General features: G+C 35.4%; 2 protein-coding genes across 15 annotated transcripts in view; one reads left to right on the plus strand and one right to left on the minus strand.

The window, feature by feature from the left end:
* The window catches only part of LOC144970112 (spectrin beta chain-like), a 255,001-nt gene that overhangs the window by 114,864 nt on the left and 115,475 nt on the right, over positions 1–24,662 (plus strand). The window lies entirely within an intron of this gene.
* LOC144970177 (uncharacterized) lies at positions 2,525–21,405 on the minus strand. 2 transcript variants are annotated; one of them, XM_078909549.1, is made up of 4 exons: positions 21,324–21,405; positions 10,492–11,146; positions 7,668–8,426; positions 2,525–3,502 (listed from the first exon to the last, which is right to left on the minus strand). In XM_078909549.1, the coding sequence occupies exons 2-4, from the start codon at positions 11,131–11,133 to the stop codon at positions 3,305–3,307; spliced, it is 1,599 nt and encodes a 532-aa protein (XP_078765675.1). In that variant the 5' UTR covers positions 11,134–11,146; positions 21,324–21,405; the 3' UTR covers positions 2,525–3,304. The 2 variants fall into 2 exon arrangements, with proteins under 2 accessions (XP_078765675.1, XP_078765664.1); XM_078909538.1 differs by lacking the exon at positions 21,324–21,405 and adding an exon at positions 13,540–13,558.

Here is a 24,662-nt window from a genome sequence, read left to right on the forward strand (position 1 = left end):
TTCGAGCCCTGCTTCAGACTCAGACACTTTCGTTCTGTTTCTCATTGGGTAGGATTCTTAACCTTTATATTCTAACATTGGACAACACGGGTTATTCCTATTGCCATCAGACTTTTGTTTGGTGGGTTACCTAGTTTCCTTGAAGGAGTGCCTAGGCGATGGCATCCAATGTCGGGCGTATCCTTTTTAATAACCAAACTGTGAAAATGCGTTTTTATCAATGTTTGGCAAATACACGACTTGTCCTCTATCCCGATCTCCCGTTGCCGTTCTTTTTGTTGATTCTCCGTTGAATATGAATCTGGCAAGGGTTTGTCAGTCATGAACTGCTTTCGTGTTTCTTTAAGACGTCCAGCCTTTTTGAGATTACTTCAAGCCGAATTAGACAGTAATGAGCTATCATTAAAATGTAGTCTGACATTGGCCAAAGAAAAGTACCTCACAATACAAAGCGACGACCATCGAAAGAAAGAGAGGAGTGAGTTGTATCGTAGCCCTCGTACTATTATCCGAGACTAAAATGAAAATATGGAGACGTGAAAACGTCAAGTGAGAAAACATGGAATTTTGAGAATTTATAGCATGCGTTTACTTAAAATACACACCATTTCTGTTCGCTTTATCAATAGTAATAGTAGTAGTATCGTTCGGCAACACTTCTATGTTCAAGGTATCAATCCAGGTTCTGAAGTCATCATCACTGATTGTTGATGGTTTCAAATCCCCCTTCAAGTTTTGTCTCTGGGAGCGATCTATATTCATGTTTTCGTCCAATCGAGTCATCAATCATATGATTTGTTGATGTCCAACGATTGAATATTTCCTAACAAATGTAAACACGTTGCTTTGTTTATGAAAGTTGTAAACATACCCGTGTGTCAAGCTGAACAAAATTACCTATAGATAGTATGCGCTTGGCTAAGAAGCTCATAACATTGCCATCCGGAAGTATAACGAACCAGCACACAAAACGGTGTGTATCCATGAACGTTTATAGTCGGGTTGATACAGTTCAGTGAGCATTACTCATAAACGCGGTTGGCAAAAAACAATAACAAAGACCTGAGTGACGTCATCTTCGAACTATCTATAGTGATGTGAGATTTCAAAAGCTGTGAATACTTTTCACTATGTGGGTCCTTTTTGAGCACATTTTGCAATGTGACCAGTGACCTCCATCACATGGAAAGTGAATATAGATCATGCCCATTGACCTCAATTATACACATACACAAATAGTTTATGGTCCGAGAGAATTTAGTGAGAAGAAATCAGCCAATTGAATATAGAAAGCTGCGAAAACCCGCGCCAAATTTCAATTGTATTACATATAAACATGAGCGACACGATGTTTACCAACTTGACACAACCTGACATAGATACCCATCGTCTTCTGTTAAAATCCTATAGATAGTTCGAAGATGAGGTCTTTGTTATTGTTTTTTGCCATCCGCGTTTATGAGTAATGCTCACTGAACTGTATTAACCTGACTATAAACGTTCATGGATACACACAGTTTTGTGTGTTGGTCCGTTATACTTCCGGATGGCAATGTTATGAGCTTCTTAGCCAAGCGCATACTATCTATTGCCACTTCAGAAGTTTCGCGTTTCCATATGGACGCTTTTAAGGACAAGTGGGCTATCCCAGATTTTTCGGTCTTTTAAATAATTACATAGGGGTCAATAGTGGGCGTTGCCCTACCCCCTGAAAGGTTTCGAGCATCACTTTCGTTTATTTGCTTCGTTATCGGTATAAACTGCCTTGTGCTTTAACCTAAAACACAATGTGTACATAAGTGTAAGTGGGCTAACCCTTCAAACATGGCTTCAACACGAGACATGTCGAATTCACGACTGAATGAAGAAAACTCCCCACCAAACAACAATGCCATCATATCAGATAATGTTTTGCATTTCAATTGTCAGTGTAATGTGTTTGGACACATAAAACATATAATTTAAGGCAATAAACATGTGTTTAATGTAGGAAAATTGATTAATTTGACTGCATGTGTGAAAGGGACAGCCCATTATTTCGCAACATACATGTCCATGTACAAGATGGGATAGCCCATTTAACTAGGGATGGCCTGATGTGCAAATTGGTGGGATAGCCCTTATTATATAATGTAAATTCGTTGCTCAGTGATGCTGTTTAAATATCGACAACTCGGCCAACCCACTTGTTTTTAATAAAATAAGAGAATTCTGTATGTATTTGTTGCTTTCTTTTATGACTATCATCGTCAAGTACAAATATCATTCCACACAGAAAGTTTTGGAAAAAAATATTGAATAGTAATCGAGTAATTGGACATTTTATGGGATCGAAATCTCCAATGTTGATTTTCTCAAAACAGTAAAATCTGGGATGGTCTACTTGTCCTTAAAAGCGTCCATATTATATCGCTGTCTCCAGTAATATCACTGACCATGGCCTTCGTAAACTCATGGCACGATACTGACCAACGAATGACATCAAAAGACTAGTCTTTGGCCACAAAAGAAAACAAATCGTGAGTTGTTCAACCAATGGGATCACTTTATTTCCTTGACCACTACTAAAGACAACTCACTAGGCGGTCCAAAAACCTAAAAATGACGTCAAAATATGGGTCAAAATATAAGTTCTCGTGTCAGGCTATAGATAGTATGCGCTTGGCTAGGAATCTCACAACATTGCCATCCGGAAGTATAACGGAGCAACACACAAAACTATGTGTAACCATGAACGTTTATAGTCAGGTTCATACAGTTTAGTGAGAAGCACTCATCGACGTGGATAGCAAAAAGCAATACCAAAGACCTGAGTGACGTCATCTTCGTTCTATCAATAAGTTAACGAAGCCTACGGTAGTATTCAACACCTCAAACAACATGATCGTTTTGTTTCAATGAGCACAGCAAAAACAAAAAACAAAAGAAAAAAAAGCAACAAAAACAAAAAACAAAACAAAAAAACCCAACTCACTTTCCTCTTTATTTCGTATTGTAGCTTAATAGGCTTCAATAGTCGTGACGTCACTTCCCACGCCCTTATCAAATACTTCTCCGACGAGCATAAAAGTGTATCCAGAGGAGAAAAACATTCTAAATCCGATCGTGTTTTGACTTTTATACATTCTTATCACATGACATGTGAAAAAGTTCTAACCAGCATGAAGAATAAAGAGTGTCGATTTTCTTTGTTTAGAACCAAGTTGCGCGTTGCTGGCGCGGACATGACATCAGACTATTGAATCCTATTTTTTTGTGTGGATTCATTGTCAAGCTGAAGTTGACGAAGACTTCAGACTTCGGTCTATGTCATGGTGGAAATCGAGCTGTCAAGGTCTCCTGCTGTCCTCCGCACTTTTCGAAGTAATAATTTGAACGCCGTTTGGAAATCTTTGCGTAGAATGCCATACACCAAGGGGTTTATGGCTGATGAAATGTATTGTGCGAGGGTCGCGAAGACGTTGATGTATCCAGGAAGAGCGTGGCTGTCAGACCGAATCACCTGTCGAGGATAATATAAGATATTATAGGTTAATATCGATTATTTTAATAAATAAATACATTATTAAGTATCGATTACTAATAATTGAGCTAGGTCTTAAAATTCATTATCTGGAAAATGTCAAAAGGTTTTACAAACTTATACCAAGTCCTTTAACATGTCACAAATTGAGATAAAGCATAGAGTAGAAATAGCAAAATCCAGAGGTGCCCAAATGAGTCAATAAAATGTATAGTAAAATAAAGGGAGTAAAAATGACTTATAAAAGATGCAAAACAAAGTAAACGATGTTTCGGGCTTTGGTTTTCTTTTGGTAAACAAGAAAAGTAAATGTGTTTTTTTTTAAAGCTTAAGTCCCTACAGTTCATCAGATTGTATCATATCATCATCATCATCATCATCATCATCATCATCATCATCATCATCATCATCATCATCATCATCATCATCGTCGTCGTCGTCGTTGTCATCATCATCATCATCATCATCATCATCATCATCATCATCATTTTCAACAACAACAACAACAAGAACAACAACAACAACAACAACAACAACAAAAATAACAGCAAGGTTAAAAGACATGCTTTTTCTCCCAATATCATTTTATTATTATGTAGGTCGCATCGCTCGCCAATAGGTCAAATTAGCATGCGACCTTTATTGACATTATATCAGTCGCATTGGCCATGTCTGCATGAATATTGTCTGAAAATTGATAAGCGCTAATCTTCTTTGGCGAATTGCGTCTCCTGGGAGAAAAAATACCTCTTATCTGGTTATGAAAATGACATGACATCATTTACACACCAAAACAATTATTCAACAAATTAGGTATAAGGCATTGCAGATACGTACCACCGACCGAGTTCGTTTCATACAATTTCACATTTCATCGCCCGTTAGGCACCCTTTTTATTATCAGCAGTCTTCTGACATTCGTCACTGCCTAAGTTTTGGGTAATCATTCATACATATACTATTCGAGCTTGTGACATTAGTACAGAAGACTTCGTTGTGATTGCATTCCAATTCATAGATTTATGTACTGGATTAATAATATATATATTTTAAAAATTGAGCTTTATATAGCGCAATATCTACTAAATGTGCTCAAAGCGCTTTACAGGGGGTCCCTGGTCAACAGCAACATTTGTGTAGGACGGGACATGACGCCTGTTAGGCGATATTATAATTTTTCGGACAAAGACAACGCTGTTAACGGCCAGGTACTCATTTTACACCTGAGTACGGTGAGAGAATGTGAGTAAAGAGCCTTTTCCAAGGACTCAACTATACGCCGAGCGCGAGGCTCGAACCCAGGACCTTCCGATCCGAAAGCGAGTGTTATACCACAAGACCACATAGCCGCATACGATTCTTACGCTCTTGCATTTTGAAATTTCAATATGACCAGCAATGCTTTCCTTCTCATCGGTTTAACTCTCTCCTTACCGATCGTTTTCAGTATTTTCCCAAAATGGCAGGCTTGCCCAGCAGAAACATTGATTCTTTAAACTAAAAACAGCTCTCTATAGAACAACTTTATGTCAAAGTTTGTGTTGTACAAAATAAATCTGAATAAGACAAAATGTATATTGTGTTGTAATAAATGTGACGATTTTGCTTTAGGTGGTAAGGAGAGGGTTAATGATTCATTGATAAATCACTCTGTCTTTTTTACATCAAAGATAATTAAGGGATACAATCCTAAGTTAAGCCTTTAGCCATGTTATGGTACGATATGTTGATATGAGTAAACGTGGTTAATCCAAGGCTAAAACACTAGACCAGGGTGGGTTGTTTATGTTGGCACTGGCCATGCTCAATGTCGTTTGATTGTGTTCAAGTTTAAGACCATGTTGGCACTGGCCATGTTCAGTGTCGTTTGATTGTGTTCAAGTTTAAGACCATGTTGGCACTGGCCATGCTCAATGTCGTTTGATTGTGTTCAAGTTTAAGACCATGTTGGCACTGGCTATGTTCAATGTCGTTTGAGCGGGTGGTTGGATGGGAGCATCACCCTTGAATCATATACCTATGATGTTCGCATGGGTGTACGATCCGATAGTGATGTCGTTTCTTCTTCTCTTTACTAGCCTATCCTGCTTCTTTGGTTTGTGATTGTATTTTTGACAGGGGATATTTTTTTTCTGTAAATCTTCTGCCTGTTTGTTCTTGGTTATTTATAATTTAGCTTATGATATCTTTAGGTTATGATTTTGATTTACATTTGTACTATTTTTGTTAGATTGCTTGTTTTTTTGTTTCAGCGGGCTCTCATATAACCTCAATTGTGTTGGAAGAGACCTAAAGCAACAAACAAACAACAAACAAACAAATGTCGTTTGATTGTGTTCAAGTTTAAGACCATGTTGGCACTGGCCATGTTCAATGTCGTTTGATTGTGTTCAAGTTTAAGACCATGTTGGCACTGGCCATGTTCAGTGTCGTTTGATTGTGTTCAAGTTTAAGACCATGTTGGCACTGGCTATGTCCAATGTCGTTTGATTGTGTTCAAGTTTAAGACCATGTTGGCACTGGCCATGTTCAATGTCGTTTGATTGTGTTCAAGTTTAAGACCATGTTGGCACTGGCCATGTTCAGTGTCGTTTGATTGTGTTCAAGTTTAAGACCAGGGAAGTCACTCCCTTGATCATGACGTCAACTGATTCTAGTTTAAGGTTTTAACATTGATAATATGTGACTCAACGCGTCGATCTGGTATTATGTCGAAATGAACCAGATAGTGAAAATTTAGATGAAAGTCATATTGATCAGAATAAAGAAATCGAATTCTTCAGAAGTTTTAAGAAACTGCAATCCTTGTTCTCAATGAACGCATCCGATCTAACTCAAAATATATGAGTTAAGTTTTGAATTAACTCTCTCCTTACCAGCCATTTTCAGAATTTTCCCCAAAACTTCACACCCACCCAACACAAAAAAACAGGCATTTCTAACTCAAACAGAAAAGCAACAAGCAAATTCTATACATAATATTGTTCGACAATATGAATTATATTACAGAATCTCAAGTTTTTGTAGCTATCGCAAAAAAATAAAAAAATAAAATCTGGATGAGAAAAGTGACGGTTGCATCGTAACAAATGTGACGATTTTCCAACAGGTGGTCAGGAGAGGGTTAAACTGTAAGGTTCAAATCCACTCCAATATAATATCGTTTTGAAACAATTGGTTAAGGGGCGGTTTGGGTCTTTTCTAAAAAAATTTAATAACCTATATTGGGCGGTTTTAATCATTCTGTATCGTCATTATAGGTTAAAAAACAACATTCATGGTGAAAAATTTTAATTATCTGTGTTGATACCTATTTTGCGACCTAATTTGGGGGTCTGACATCAAAAAATATAACAATCTTGTGGCAAACATTCCACAAAAACTAATGAAGGAATGACCTCCATATTCTTCCCTCTTGTCAATATTGTACCATAGTGTGTCACCATAGAGAGATTTTACGGCTTTAGCTTATGGAATTTTTATTAGATCATTACAAAATTGAGAATCAAAATATTATGACAAAATTGATGTAAAAAATTCAGATTTAGGATTATAATTTAAAATTCACAAATCTTATCAAAAAAATCTCTCTATGGTGACACAATACATTATCTGTGTGATGACTGTGGAAATTTTCAGACAATTTCATTGAATAGATTCTGAGAAACGTTTGACACAGTTTCCCATACCGTTAGAAAAATGACATATTGAGAAAATAGCAAAATGGCTTCCCGTTTTTCACACATTTCTTACTACCTGTACCATTTTCGACTGTGTTTTTCGTGCCTTTATAGTCTACTTTAAGATTTTGGACTTCAATTATATTATTTCTAAGATAATAAAATATCATTTTTCACCCAAATCTCAAAATCAAATTTTTGAAGGATTTTCCTAATAATTAGACCCAAACCGCCCCTTAAAAGTGCAGATCTACCAACTATCACCGAAAATCCGAAGAAATACGATTTCTATTTTTGGCTTAAACTGCAGAATAGGCCTTTTTGATTCGTGAGAAATCTTTGGTGTAAATTATTAATTTGTAAAGTTTATAAAAGTGAATTCTATTTTTTCCCATCTGATAACTATGCATTTTAAAACGTTTAAGTAGGCAGGTTTGCAGGTGCATATATATTATAACACTTACTTTGTATAATTTAGTAACGCTGAAAGGTGTCATGCAGATAAAGAAGGCAAGAACCACAATCAGTAAAGATCGTAGAGCTTTCCTACTGGCGCTGTATTTAACTGCTTGATCTTTCTTTCCGAAACATTTGGTTGCACTCGGGATACCACTCGAAGCTGATTTCGGTGCCTGTTGCTGGTTATTTGGCATGGCCTCAACATGATCGACACTAGTCGACTTCACTCCGTTACCGGAAATTTGATCCACTGTTGATGCTATTATTGCTGTGATAGGAACGGGCATAGAATGAGTCGTTTGTTGTGAGTTTGATAATGATGGTGAGGATACTGACGATATGAACGATGTTGCCAAAGCTGGGGGGCTTGGAGACAAGCTGAATGCTGTCGCGCCTTTTTGATCAAAAGTTAATTCTTTTTTTGATTCATTTTCTGAAATATTTTCTTCTTTTGAGGTTGGAAACGGTTTAACGGACCCGTTGTTTTGCTTGTCTCCATTGCTGCTATTTTGGTATCCTGAAAATTTCAGTGTGTTGTTTTGAGATGATTGATGCCCACTCTGTTGATTTTGGAAATGGCTGTTGTTGTCGTGGACGTGAAAGTCGGAACTGTTTCTATTATCTCCGTTTGGCAATGACTCTGGTTTGGTCGTATTCGTTGAGGTGTCAAAGGTTGCACTGCTGACTTTATGGATTCCTTCTTGATCCAGACGGCCCAGATTCAAATTTTGACTTTTTAATTGGACTTTGGCTACCGACATAACCTGAAATCATACAACGATAATTGAATGGTGATTTGAAAATCAGGGAAACATTAACGATGAGTTTGAAAAGAATACAAGAAAAGGGTTATATTTGATGACAATTGCAACAATCACCGTAAAACATCATTGATTTTATGGGTCATCATGGTACAGGGCCAATAATGGATTGAAATGGATTTTGTTTTCACACAAGAAACACAAATTGAAATGTCTAGGCTCTGCAGCTTTTTTACAATTTATCTTTTCTATCTGTAAACAAAAAGTCAAGGCAATTAAATTGCAAGTTTAACATAAACTTCTTGTTTTGTTTTGTTTTTAAACTAGTGGACAACCCGTAATATTTGCGGAGAAATACAGGCTATTAGTAACAGGCGGTGATCTTATTATACTTATTATTATACTACTGTTTTGTATTTTTAGATTTTAACATTAGCTTTCCGGAATAATGTTTATCCCCAACATTATTTTTAAAAAAGAATAGATTAGAAAGATTATCAATACTTGTTAGTATCACGAGAGATAATATTTAGATTTCCCAGTAATTCTGTGCTCGATGATAATTTTTTTTACATTGGCTGTTCAGAACAATGTTGATCCCAACCCTATTTTTTGGAAATAATAGATAGATGACACCATTTTCATGGCAACGGACTTTTATTATTGAAAAAAAATATCGTGCTTTCAACTATCTAGACGTTTTGTCTTTATCAATCACTTTATACCATTTTTTTGGTTATTTTGCAAAAAGTGTCTTTATTGTCGCTCCCCCCTCCCCCCTCCTCTCCTCTCATAATTTTGAATTGTGAGTTATTTTTTCTCTCCGTGCGCAGACTTGAATGAAAGACTAGAAAACAGTTTGATATACCGCTGTGCTAACGTAGACATTCAATGAGAAACGAGACAACGAGAAAAAAATAATTAAGATATACCGCTGATCTCATGTTTATGGAATTCCTTTTGCTAACAAATTGTGGTCAATACGCATAACCAGACGTCTTAGGGTCACAGGCCTGACCAAATTATTTTGTTCTTTGTGACCCATCGTCTCTAAACGATATTATATCGGGATAATTCCGACCCCTAAAAGTGAGTTTAGAACTAAAATGCGAATATTTGAACTTTGACCCTTTGGCAATGTATTCATTCTCCGCCATAACGAAAAGAGGGGAATCCTAAGGTTCATATTTGTGGCTTTAAATTAAACTTTCTCCACCTAATTCATCCCGAAATAATACCGTTTGAGACTGGTGTGTGTGTTTGTGTGTGCGTGTGTGTGTTTGCGTGTGTGTGTGGTGAGGGGGGGGGGTGTCACAAATTTCTCAAATCTGGCATTTTAAATCTAAATTTAAAACTGAAAATTTGAAAAAATTGTCTTTTTTTTCTCTTCATCACGTTCGTGATGGGGGCTCGAACCCACGACCTTACTGATACGACAACTCCGCCTGGCTGTGAGACAGACGCTATGTAGTCGACGCCATCCACCACTCCATACATCAATACTGAATTGTTTCTATTTTTAGCTGTAAATCATTCAAAGCAAAATATTATATAAAAAGAATCAAAATATCAGTCAGTCTTTAAAGACCATGAACTCTTGGTCTGTGGGCTTTCATGAACTGTAAAAAGCAAATATTTTGTAATTCCAGTGAACTTTAACTTGATATTCAATTGTTATTCATTATTAATTACATAATATAATTTTTTGAGACGTTTGGTCCATTAACATGAACATGAAAATTATAATTTGTAGAGCACAATATCAATTAAATATCCCAAAGCGCTATACAATGGCTCCTGACCATCTGCAACACTTAACATGTCGGATGAGGCATGACGCTTATTCGGCGATGTTGCAATTTTTTCCAAACAGAGACAACAATGTTAACGGCCAGGAACTCATTTTACACCCGAGTATGGTGAGAGAATGTGAGTCAAGAACATTTTCTAAGGGCTCAACTATGCGCCACTTGGAAACCGAACTCGAACCCAGGATCTTTTTGTCTGAAGGCGGGTGTAATGTTAACCACAAGACCACATAGCCGCACCTAGATACAAAACTACTTACCTTGCAGTAGAGCACAGCTAGAACTAGTCCCGGCATGAGGAAACAGACAATGAACGCGATGATGACGTAGAGCAAAGGGCCAGCACCAACCCAATGTATAGCACACACGATTTCCCAATAGTCGTATTGAATCCAGTCCTGGAAGACCGGAGCCAACCCAAACCAGAGACCTTGAAACCACGACCAACTGATGAGGAGCATCGCCACCCTTTTCTTCATCAGGGAATGGTATCGAAGCGCGTAAACGACGGCTAGGTACCTGTCCAGTGCAATGAAACTCAAAGTGAGCATCGAAACGATGATGAGCGTGTAATTCATACAGCACACGAACTGACAGTATCTTTTGTGAACCGTTGTGACGTCCGCGAGGACGTTGTAGAAGGAACTGCTCATGACGAGCAACGAAGTGAACGAATCCGCCAGGCAGAGATTGACGATGAAGTTGCTTCCAACTTCCACCCGAAGTCGACGGTAAACCCGTATACAGGCGATGACAGTGATGTTTCCAACGAATGCGAGAACCCCGATGATGCCGACAAGACAGGCGATGATTGATCTCTCCGCGACAGTCCTGTCGTATTGTCCATCTTGAGGTGATACAGAACTGGTGCCTTTATATCCTAGTGTTGTATTGTTCATCATTTTCCACCTCTCTCTATGTCATGATAAAGGATAGGGTGTTATTAATGTTTTTGTTTTTTGTGTATGTGGCAAAATGGACGATTTAGCGAATATTTGAATGAATAATATAAAAATATCGATTTATTGGCTAACTGCTTGATGCCTGGAAATAACTGAAAACAAAGAAAAGGAGATAGTTGGTTATGATATGATCAATTGTCTCAAAAAGTCACCATGTCGGGGTGAATCGGGTTATAAAATTAAAATTAAAATCGTCTCAAAACGATCTTATGCCGGCGATGTTGTTTAGGTGCTAAAAATTGAATTTATAGTAAAAAGAAATATTGAAATTTGGGTTAAGTATTAATTTATATTTGATTGATAAGAATAGATATAATGTATTATTACACCCCCCTTTAGTATTGATGGGTTTTGTTTCTTAAACTTTAAAAAATCGCTTGAATTTCCAAATTCTGATGATTTTAACTTTAACCTTTCTGTGTTCATCTACTTCATTCCGACCTATTACCGGATTGACGCAGTTTGTCACATATTAAATAAAAGTAGTCATTTAGAGCCATAAGGCCCATGGAGCCGGAGCTTATCCCAGTTTCTATAGCTTGAAATGGATAGTAGCAATTGCTTGCTACCCTTTGGATAGGACGCTAGTGTAAGATTCAACACGTAGATGTAAACAAACAAACAACCAATTCATTTCTCTTTTATCTCACTGTCGTCACCAACCGGCTCCTCATTCACTCAACTTGCTTCTATCCCTTGCACCGCTTCACACTATACTAAAATAATCTTTTCGCACCAATCCATTCCCATCCCCCTATGATCTACTGATCACTAAACGGAACATACAATTTAATATTATCCAAATAAACCCTCCACTACCGTACTCATAACCGCGGGGGTCGCTGTCTCGGAGTTCATCCCTTGGGGCACCTATTTCACTCCCATCCTACTACTCCGCAACACTCTCATCCTTGGGCAGATTCCTGTTACAAACATCATCACTATCCTCATCCTCATCAAAATTCGTTCGGCTCAACCAATCATAGATCTCACACCTCTCTATCCTCATCCTCATCCTCAACAAAATTCACATCCACATTTTCTTCGTTCGCCTCCAAACAAGCGTAGATCTCTCACATGACGATTTGTCCCATCGACTTCCACCACCACATCTGACACAATCTTCGTCACTTCGCCCAAGTTCCATCTTGTGTCACACCGTGGGTTTGCCGGTTTTACGAAGACACGGCTCCCAACTGGATAGGTCCCGTCCCCATTGTTTCCTTTCTTCCTTTGTTATCTGAGAAAATAATCTTGTCGAATACGAGTATACTTTGTTAGCGGGCACAATATCGTTAACTGTAGGAGATTGATTTTGTTCAGGATTCCTATGACACGATTGTCAACTTGCTGTGACACTACTTTGTCCCAACTCATTTCCTTCATCACTCTCTTCACAAAACTACACGCTATTCTCAACCAGCCTCCCACCGGGTAGTGACCAATCACCTTCACTAAAACTGAAACAACTCTCTTTTTGTGATTTTGCCACTGACTATAGGCAATTCTGAATCTCTATTCCAGTTGCTTCTAGGCATCAGTAAACACTCGTAACCCTAACATACGAACATCATCTAAAGACACTGGGTCTTTTGTTTTAGGCCATACTTTGCCAAATAAGCCCTGACACCACCTAGTTGAACGAATTTCTCATTGACCCAAATGTCGTCGATGTAATGATCAAAGTAGCCTGTTGAATGGTACTGTCGAAATTATATTTGTCAACACTTTTGGTGCAATGTTTAGACCAAACCCCATCTTCGTCATTACATATAATCTGTCCTTATACACCCCAGCTTGAAATCCGTGTAATGAATCCATTATATACACCTGCAGATAAGCTTTTTTCAGATCCTTCAGTTGGGCCGCAACATCAACTGGTAAACCAACGACGAATGAAGACTTTAGAAGAGGTTTTGGTTCCCTTTGCCTCCTAAAACCTACTAATCGTTTCATGTACATATCGACTTGTTTCACCGACTTCTAAAACGCTGATTCGGCTTCGGAGCTTGGCGTTGGCCGTGTATGGTTGTCACAAACGCCTGAATGAGTCGTCCCTTTAACTGTTCGTAATTACCTTTGTCACCATCCGCTAACCGGTTAAGAACAATGTCACAAATGTCTCATGTTCAGTTACCTTATGTAATGTTGCAACCAGTTCCAACTTTTCTAGCTACTCACTGATGTCTCCACTAATATCAGGACTGTCATAACTTCTTACAACGTCTGTAAGACGCACGGCCATCTTGAACAAATAAACAAATTTAGCTTTAACTGCCGAAATAGCTTGTAAGATTCAACACATAGATGTAAACAAACAAACAATGTATTTCTCCTTTATCTCACCGTCGCCATCAAACCGCACCTCATTCAATCTACTTGCTTCCGTCCTTTGCACCGCTTGACACTATACTATAAAAAATATTTTCGCACCAATCCATTCACAGCTAATCAATCGCCAAGTACTTTCCGCCAGATCTAACAGACCCAGCTACCCAACCACTACTGGCTGGACCGGGAGGTCAGAAAAAATCTCGGCTGCACCCGGGATCGATCTTGGTCCGTTTGTGTATGAATCGAGTGCTCTACCAACTGAGCTATCGGAACCTCCATGATCACATACCTATTATGTGCTAGTTTCATAAAAAATCTACGGTTTGATTGTATTTTTGGAACTTAACCATTTTTCAGGCTTCACTTCAATCAATTGCTATTTTTTGTTTCAAAAAAAAATCAAAAAAAATCGATGGATTGGTATCAAACTACATTATCATTAACAATTTACTGTTAGGTATTTGTCATTACCCTTTGGCGGCCGAAAGCTTGCAGCGCACATCGTTAAATGCGTAATGTGAAATTTGATGAACAAATTATATGACCTAACATTGACTGATTTTATAGAAAATAGAGACTTTAAAGAATGACGGAATGAAATTGATTGTTCACCGATGATTCAGATTTATCTTTCCTTGTCCTTTTTGAAATTGAAATACTCGACAAAATCAATATTATCTCTTGTAGAGTTCACCCCTTACGGTTTACTATACAAGAAGACACATCGCCTAGAAACAGTAACATTTCGGGGTGGACAACTTGCCATAAAGCGAATTTAAAACTAAAATGAGCTGAAATGTCGTCAATATAACATAATTGTTGCTTCTTGAGGTTCGGACAAAAAAATAGCCATTTAGTCAAATGGATTGGAAGCTTCAATTTAATTAACGAAGACATTATATGGATGTTTCGGGTTTCCCCTTTGCCAACAAAACACGATGAATGAAACACAACAAACGAATGGGGGATGTAGTAATGGGCGTTGTTAAGGCGCGTCTTTGATCATCAAAGTCATAATTGATTTGTGTTATAATTTTGATGTCACGTCCAAGCTTTTTGCAAAGTATCTAATCTCTATGTCAACAATTTTTACGAAATCATTATATACTTGATTCACCACTCTATCATTATTTAATTTAACGATTGATTTTATGGTTCTTTTTTTTATAACCCCGGAAAGTTTTGAACTCTGAGATAACAAAGAGCAACCCAATTTTCCCATTACTCTAATTAAACCATCTCGCTCGTTTTAAATTACTAATAAGCGTGAGAATCTCACAGACCCAGCCATGCAATTCGTACTCTGAGAAAAAAAAACACATTAAAAAGTTTTGGTCAGAAAAATGGCTCTTTAAATATCGATCGATTACATTGACTCTCATCTTGTCAAAAAGGCTTAAACCAAGAAGTCTCAAACTTCTTGAAGTCTCAGGTTTTGGATTTTTTGACTAGACGAGGATCATTTTCTTTTATCGATATTGTAAGGATGAGTTTTCTGTCCAAAATTGTAATTTGTGTTTTTTTTCCTCCAGCTTAGCATAAGGCAGTTGCATAGTTAGATATAGTTGTGAGAGATGATTGTATTCCGTGTAAACCATATCTCTGTTGTGTGCTGTAAAAGTTTTGTTTTGAATATATTTTGTAAACATTGGAGTGTGTTTCTGTGGATTCTGTGCCTGTGTCTGGATGGAACTTTTAAATGATCTTAGACAAAGCACATTGAAAGTTTGCTCTTTGAGTCTAATTATGTTCCCTAATTGAATCACTCCTCTTTGTCTTACTTTTTCTAAAAAAAGTATTTTGAATATCCCGTTTGACTGGCTCTGAAATGACCAAAATGTGTCGCAAGCTTCTTAAAACCCCTTTTTTAAAAAAAAAACCCTAAAAATAAATATGTCGAAGTGAAGTGACGGTGATGCTGAAAATAGAATTAATAAGACATTTTTTGGATAAGTTTATTTGTTTTATTGGGGGTCCCGATAGCCCAGGTGGTAAATAGTACTGGTTTCACACACAAATGGACTTGGGTTGATCCAGATGAAGTCAAGATTATTGACCCCCCCCCCCCCTGTTCCCCCCCCCTGTCCCCCAGCAGTGATTTGGGAGCTGGCTCTGTCATATTTGGGAGAAAATACTTTCGATGAACTATCGTCCTATCCAAAGTAAGCAAGCAATTACTATTATCCGTTTCACGCCATAGAAACCGGGAGGCAATTGCTTAGCAGTAGAAAGGAACAAAATAAATTCAAATATTAAAAAAATTATTTACGTGCTATATAAATGACGTTGACGATGTAGATCTTTTATACGAGAAATTTTGTATAAATAAAATAACTAAAATAACTAATAACTAAAAATAACTAGAATATTAAATGACAAGCATCATCCACTAAGACCATCCGTTATTATGTCAAGAAGGAGTGGTCACCCTTTCTCTATTTCAACAAAAACAGAGAGACACCGAACATCTTTTCCGCCGTCAAGTATTAGGCTTTATAACAACAAGCAATAATCATTATATAATAATAATAATAATAATAATAATAATAATAATAATAATAATAATAATAATAATAATATATAATAATAATATATAATTATTAATTAATAATAATTATTATTATATGATTATTATTATTATTATTATATATTATTATTATTATTATTATTATTATTATTAGTATATTATTAGTATTATTATTATTATTATAAACTCCGGCTCCAGTGGCCGCTGGTTCTGAAGGGCTACTAATTTATTTTGTTGAGAAGAATGAACAATATCGTGCAAAAAAGGATATTTATAATCATTTTAGCTTTATATTCACTTTTATTTTGATCCGCTCGACCCCGGAATATAACAGTCGTGACGTCACTTCCCTCGTAATGAGGCATAGTCTAAACTCTCTAAACTATCGGAACAATGGCGGTGTCATTATCTCCATCACCGCCCTCATGAAATATTTCTCCGATAAGCATAAAAGTGTATCCAGAGGAGAAAAACATAATTAATCCGATAATGTTTTCACTTTTATATATTCTGGTCATATGACATGTGAACACGTTCTAGCCAGCATGAAGAATAAAAACTACCGATTTTCTTTGTTTAGAACCAAAGCTGATGGTTGCTGGGCGGACGTGACATCATCAGACTATTGAATCCTGTTGTTACTGGTGAGAAAATGGACCAGCAAAGCGTCTTTTCTGAATAACTTGTCATAACAGATAATATAACCTGCTTTCGACCTTATGATCAACGTAATCCACTTAGTAATTCATAAATAGGAAGTCCATTATGAAATTTTGTCTGCGGTATCTGCTAAGTGCTTGGTGATCGTGTTCCTTCACGCCCCCAAACACTTTATTCTTGTGGACAGTTAGTTATTGGGGAATACTGATTGGTCAAATTATTGTCATTGTTATTTGGGAAATATGTAATAGTTACCATGGAAACGTTTAGGAAAAAAAAGGATTGTTGTATGTATATATATGATATAATATAATAATGATGATAATAATGACGATGATGATGATGATGATGATGATGATGATGATGATGATGATGGTGATAAAAATAAAAATAATAATAATAATAATAATAATAATAATAATAATAATAATAATAATAATAATAATAATAATAATATATAATAATATAATATAATAATAATAATAATAATAATAATAATAATAATAATAATAATAATAATAATAATAATAATAATAATAATAATAATAATAATAATATAATTATTATTATTATTATTAATGATGAAGATAATGATGATGATGATGATGATAATAATAACTTGAGCTTTTTATATAGAAAAATAAATTGCGCAATATACACTAAACGTGCTCAAAATGTTTTACAAGGGGTCCGGTGCCAACAACAAGACTTATCATATAGGTCGAGACTTGACGATATTATTACATATTTTTTCGAACAGAGACAACGCTGTTAAAGGCCAGGTACTCATTTTACACCTGAGTATGGTGAGAGAATGTGAGTAAAGTTTTTTAAAGACTCAACCTAGCACCGCTCAAAGCAGAGCTCAAACCCAAGACATTCCGGTTTTAATATCGAATGGCAAACCACTAGCCGCACTAATTATAAATGGGGGAAAAAACAAACCCAAAACACTCACATTTTTAGCGATACGGTTTCGAATTGTCTTGTGTTTTAATCGCGATATATTATATGTGATAACGCAGGTTATAAGGTTCTATGATCCAGTGTTTTAATCATAATACATTATGTGATAACGCAGGTTATAAGGTTCTATGATCCAGTGTTTTAATCATAATGCATTATGTGATAACGCAGGTTATAAGGTCCTATGATCCTGTGTATTAATCATAATATATTATATGTGATAACGCAGGTTATAAGGTCCTATGATCCTGTGTATTAATCATAATATATTATATGTGATAACGCAGGTTATAAGGCCCTATGATCCAGTGTATTAATCATAATATATTATATGTGATAACGCAGGTTATAAGGTTCTATGATCCAGTGTATTAATCATAATATATTATATGTGATAACGCAGGTTATAAGGTTCTATGATCCAGCGTTTTAATCATAATATATTATATTATGTGATAACGCAGGTTATAAGGTCCTATGATCCAGTGTATTAATCATAATATATTATATGTGATAACGCAGGTTATGATATTCCTTTGATCCAGTGTATTAATCATAATATATTATATGTGATAACGCAGGTTATAATATTCCTTTCATCCAGTGTATTAATCATAATATATTATATGTGATAACGCAGGTTATGATATTCCTTTCATCCAGTGTATTAATCATAATATATTATATGTGATAACGCAGGTTATAAGGTTCTATGATCCAGCGTTTTAATCATAATATATTATATTATGTGATAACGCAGGTTATAAGGTCCTATGATCCAGTCTATTAATCATAACATATATTATGTGATAACACAGGTTATAAGGTTCTATGATCCAGTGTATTAATCATAATATATTATATGTGATAACGCAGGTTATAAGGTTCTATGATCCAGCGTTTTAATCATAATATATTATATTATGTGATAACGCAGGTTATAAGGTCCTATGATCCAGAATCAAAATTGAGACGTTGCGTCTCAAAATGTTATTAGTATTATTCTACATTTCACCATGAATTGTAACGCGTGATAATGTCAAGTTTACTATAATAATTTGTGACGTCAGATTATCAAGCGTTAATTTTAACTAAAATAAGGTTGTTAAAAAGTAAGTATATCTGCCTATCATTTTAGTGTACTTGAATATGCCTTTTATTCAATGATTAGGCAATCGGAATCGATTGAGGGGTAGAATAAAAGATTTCCAACGCTTTGCGTTTTTGGAATTCGAACTTTGTTCACAACACGCAACTCGCCAGCTCGTGCAGCGATAGGAAACCCGTTCAGAATACGATTCAATAGTCTGATGTCACGCCTCCCGGCAACGACGGCATTCTTGGTTCTAAACAAAGAAAATCATTACTTTTTATTTTTCATGCTGGTTAGAACGTTTCATATGTCTTGTGATCAGAATGTATAAAAGTCAAAACATGATCAAATGTATGTGTTTTTTTTTTTTCCTCTGGATACCCTTTATACTCGCCGGAGAAATAATTCATACGGGCGTCCGCCATTGTTCCGATAGTTTAGAGCCAGTGTTACTAAGTTCCCATGCGTCATTAGGAAGGAAGTGACGCTACGACTATTAAATCCTATTCCAAAGAGCAAGAGCTTATGAATCATATAGATAGTTCGAAGTTGACGCCACTCGGGTCTTTGTTATTGTTTTTTGCCATCCGCGTTTATTAGTAATACTCACTAAAACCGTATTAACATGACTAAACGTTCATGTTTTCACACAGTTTTGTGTGTTGATCCGTTATACTTCCGGATGGCAATGTTATAGACTTCTTATTCAAGCGCATACTATCTATATTACAGCGGGCTGAATAGGAGCCTAAAGACTGGACTTTTATGGTTGACTTGAACATTCTGAAATTATAAATAAAGCATTCCATTGAAGAGGGTAGTTTTATTCCTCAACACCCTGTAAAAACTTTATAAATATTTTAAAATCTGATTTAAAAAAACAACTTTTTCCTAAATTCTCTTCAAACTGACCACTCCGACATAAACGTGAGCTTCTGTATAGCGCAGTATCCACTAAATGTATTCAAACCGCTTTACAAAGGGTCCCTAGCCAACAGCAACACTTATAATGTAGGACGAGACATGACACCTGAAAGGCTATAATATTACAATTTTTTTTCCGACAGAGGCAACGCTGTTAACGTACTCATCTTAACCTGAGTATTGTAAATGTTGCTGCTCGAAACTCGAAGAAATGAATAATAACGTGAAGTTGAATGTAAGCTTCAATTTAATTACAAAAACAGATCAAATGAACGTTTCGGGTTTCCCCTTTTTATTGTTGATAAGGGGGAAACCCGAAACGTTCTTTTGATCTGTTTTTGTATTTAAAATAAAGCTTACATTCAACATCACGTTATTATTTATTTCATCTTAACCTGAGTACGGAGAGAGAATGTGAGTAAATAGCTTTTTTCATGGGACTCGATTCCTGAATCTCACGGTCCGAATGCGAGTTTATACAACTAAACCATATAGCAGCACAAAATAATACGTAACCGACCTGGTGAGTCACAATTGGGAAACACACCAATGCTCTCATTTCATGGTAGCGACTTGGATAGGCTTAATATTATGTTTTTTGAGAAAATATATGCAAAAAACGCCAATGTTTGTTACCTTGTACCCCAAATATAGATATCCTTCATCGAAATTGATTTCGGCGTATTTTGATAAGGATGATGATGATAAAATAATAATATTAATGCGAACAGTGATAATAATAATAATAATAATAATAATAATAATAATAATAATAATAATAATAATAATAATGATAAAAGTAGTAGTAGTAGTAGTAGTAGTAGTAGTAGTAGTAGTAGTAGTAGTATTATATATAGTAATAATAAGTAATAGTAATAATATATAATAATAATAATAATAATAATAATAATAATAATAATAATAATAATAATAATAATAATAATATATAATAATGACAGTTTATAATAATAATAATAATATATAATAGTAATAATAATAATAATAATAATGATAATAGTAATAATAATAATAATAATAATAATAATAATGATGATAGATATATAATAATAATAATAATAATAATAATAATAATAATAATAATAATAATAATAATAATAATAATAATAATAATAATAATAATAATAATAATAATAATAAATGTTGTTGATGAGATGATGATGATGATGATGATGATGATATGATGATGATGAGATGATGATGATGATGATGATGATGATGATGATGATGATGATGATGATGATGATGATGATGATGATGATGATGATGATGATGATGATGATTATGATGATGATGGTGATGATGATGATGATGATGATGATGATGATAAATAGGATAAATTAATTAGTATATAAATAAATAAATAAATAAAATAAATAACGAAAGATAATACGATAGGGGTATAGCCTTCCGTGCTTTTTACCGTTCTACTTTTAAAAATTAATTCTCAAAATACCGATGGAGATAATTATCTATATTTTCATTTTACAATAATAAATTAAACACAAATTGTTCTTGTGAGTAAATCAGATCCAGAAATAGAAAACGATTTGTAACAAATCGTACATGACACTACATTATTTGAGGACTCGAAGACAGATTATGTACATTCGACTGAGAGAGAGAGACAGAGACAACTGACGGACAGACAGACGACTTCTGTTCTCGCTTTTGATTCGATACTTTGAGCCATATTATTATTATCATGCTGGTTGGTCTGTGGTCGATGACAAGTCGTGCCATAGAGTGAGTGTTGAGTCGAGGCACGAACGGGATCAGTCTCTTCACAAGCGACATAATTTTTTTTTTTTTTACACGAGAATGGGGACAATAAATAGCGACAAGAATCAAGCCATAACCTTCGTTAACTTATTGATGCTATGCGTTTAGCCAAAACAAAACAAAACAAAAAAAAAAAAAAAAAAAAACAACCCACAACCCCTCTCCCCCCCCCCCAAAAAAAGAAACAAAAAAACAACAAAAAAAAACAAACAAAAAAACTCACAACATCCGCTAGCCGGATATGGCGTACTAGTACACAAAGCTCAGCTATGCGTAACCTTGAATGTGCATAGATACAACGAAAATGACATCACTCAGCTCTTATTGTTTTTCGCCAGCCGTCTTTATGAGTAGATGTCACTAAATGATGTCAGACCATAAACGTTCAAGGTTACACACACACTTTTGTGTGTTGGTACGTTATATCCGCCTGCGAGCATTTTTGGCTAATTGGATTGAATAGTCTGATGTCACGTTTCCCAGCAACGGCGGCCATCGTGGTTCTAAACAAAGAAAATCGGTACTTTTTATTCTTCATGCTGGCTAGAACTTTTCATATGTCTTGTGATCAGAATGTGTAAAAGTAAAAACATGATCAGATTTTAAATATTTTTTTCCCTCTCGATGGGCTTATATGCTCGTCGGAGAAATATTCCATAAGGGCGTCCGCCACTGTTCCGATAGTTTAGAGCCAGTTAATAAGTTACCATGCGTCATTACAAGGGAAGTGACGTTACAACTGTTGAAGCGTATTGCACAGCATCAATACTGTGATTGATACAATTTAGTGAGAATTACTCTAAGTATCTGTCTAGAAACAATGACAAAGAGCTGAGCAACGTCTGACTTCTACAGTCATGACGTCACTTCCCTCGTAATGACAGATTTTGTAAGATATATTTAACTAATGTTGGTGCATAAATCTTAGTGTCATCAGCAAATAAGTTGGATTTCTAATTTATAGTATCAGGTAGATCATTTATATAGATAATGAACAGTAAAGGACCAGTACACTGCCGTGAGGGACACCACTCGCGCATATGAAATCAGGACAACTTTCACCTACGACAAACCGTTGTGTACGAGCATTTAAAAAAGATACACTCCAGTTATGAATATTATCATTAATTCCAGAACCTTTAAGTTTCAAAAATAACCTTTAGTGTGAACAGAATCGAAAGCTTTCCTGAAATCCTAATATATAACATCGGTATTGCATTTTTCATCAGTACATCTTATAAAATCATCCATTTCTTGCAATAACTGAGTTATGCAAGAGTGTCCCTTTCTTAATCCATGTTGACAATTATTTATCAATTGATTCATTTCAAGAAAAGTAACTTTTTCTCTAACTATACTTTCTAAGATTTTACAAGAATACACGTTAGACCTATTGACCTGTAGTTAGATGGATCACATCGATCACCCTTATTGAATATTGACGTAACATTTGCAAGTTTCCAATCATCAGGGAGTACACCGCGAGAAAGAGATTTGTTATATAAATATCAGACAGGAAATGTTATTTCATTTGCAAATTCCTTTAATATACGTGGATGTATACCGTCAGGTCCCATACTTTTATTTGTATCAAGTTTCACTAATGTATTATAAATATCAACCTCATTCACCACAATATCATTCAAACAAGAGTAAATAACTCGGCTATGAAACAAGGGCATCTTTTCATTTTCTGGTGCAAATACACTTGAAAAAAATGCACTTAAAACATCTGCCTTTTCTTTATCTTTATCCGTTTTACAGCCCCCTGGGTAGCCAATACCGTTTTAAACTTTAAGATTTCCATTAACATACCTCCAAAACCCCCTACATTTGACTTAATCTCAGACGCAATTTTTTCTCTCAAATAATTTAATATTTCGTTTAATAAGTTTAGTCATATTATTTCTGTGTGTAGCATAGGTTTGAAGATTTTATTTACATTTATACTTTTAGAATTTCTTATATAATCTACGTTTTTTGTTTACAACTTTTTTTTTACCTCACGAGAAATCTATAGAGGTTTATTAATTTTCTTACATACTTAGAGAGGCATAAAACAAGACTCTATCTCTTTTGGGGTATTCTTTAAATAGTTCCATTCTATTTAGACATCCATCTCAAAATAATTGGACCAATCCCATTCAGCCAAACACCTTTTGCCCTCTTCATAGTTTCCCTTATAATAGTCATAAACGTTCTTTACATTCATTAAAAGAGTTTTCTGGTGTGTTTAGAGAGATTAATATAACTTCATGATCACTATTTCCAAGGGGAGGCAAATGCTGTATAGAACCCACCCAATGTTCACCATTATAAATAAAAAGATCCAGCATTGTACTCTGTTGACAATTTCTATGACGCATCGGATTACTGATCATTTGCACGGGATATGCTTCTCGCAACGTTTCAACAAATGGTGACTCTGGATTAGTATTACAATTAATTATTATTCCATGAAATAGTAGGAAAATTAAAACCCCCCATAATCAATATAATATCAAATTGTTTTTGGTCATATTAGTTACTTGAGCATTCCTTAATATTAATCGAATAGAATTTGTCATGTTTTTTTTACTTGTACATCCCTTAATTTCAACCGAATAGGATTTGTTATGTTATTTACTTGTGCATCCCTTTATATCAACGAAATAGGATTTGTCACAATAATATTTACATGCGCATCCCTTAGTATCACCGAATACGATTTGGCCCGTTCATCCCTTAATATCAAACGAAACGATAAATTTCGAATATATTTCGAATGTTCAAATAGAGAATGTATAAAAACCACTCGTAGCTAATTGAGTTGTAAGAGTTGTCAACATAGCTGGCGGCTCTGACAAAACAGATTTTAAAAATTCATTTTGCTATTTTTCCATTCAATTATCAATAAAAATAATACAATTAAAATTAGAATTCCCTTTCCTGATACCAATGGGGAAATTTGTCTTTAGGGTATATTCCAAGGGAATACTGGAATAAACCAGGCGCCAACCGCATTGCAGCGTCGCCAAGTGAGCTAGAACGAGGTTATTTGCTCAAGGCCACGCAATGCAGTGGGTGATCGAACTCGGTACCTTTTGGGTACGAGCAAAGATCGTACCGCTGAACCACGCTGGCCCATAATGAATCAAGATGGTCCTCTACTTGTAACAGACAAAT

This window comes from Berghia stephanieae, chromosome 1 (genome assembly GCF_034508935.2).
Source record: "Berghia stephanieae isolate SIO BIC M18660-M18661 chromosome 1, UCSD_Bste_1.3, whole genome shotgun sequence".
In the NCBI taxonomy this organism is placed as follows: domain Eukaryota; kingdom Metazoa; phylum Mollusca; class Gastropoda; order Nudibranchia; family Aeolidiidae; genus Berghia; species Berghia stephanieae.

Bases quoted from the DNA above. Each gene is read 5' to 3' on its own strand.
- LOC144970177 (XM_078909549.1), bottom strand. From the start codon at position 11,133: ATGATGAACAATACAACACTAGGATATAAAGGCACCAGTTCTGTATCA. The intron at 8,427-10,491 runs GTAAGTAGTTTT...GTATGATTTCAG, and splicing joins TAGCTGTGCTCTACTGCAAG to GTTATGTCGGTAGCCAAAGT. The intron at 3,503-7,667 runs GTAAGTGTTATA...TATCCTCGACAG, and splicing joins GCGTTACTAAATTATACAAA to GTGATTCGGTCTGACAGCCA.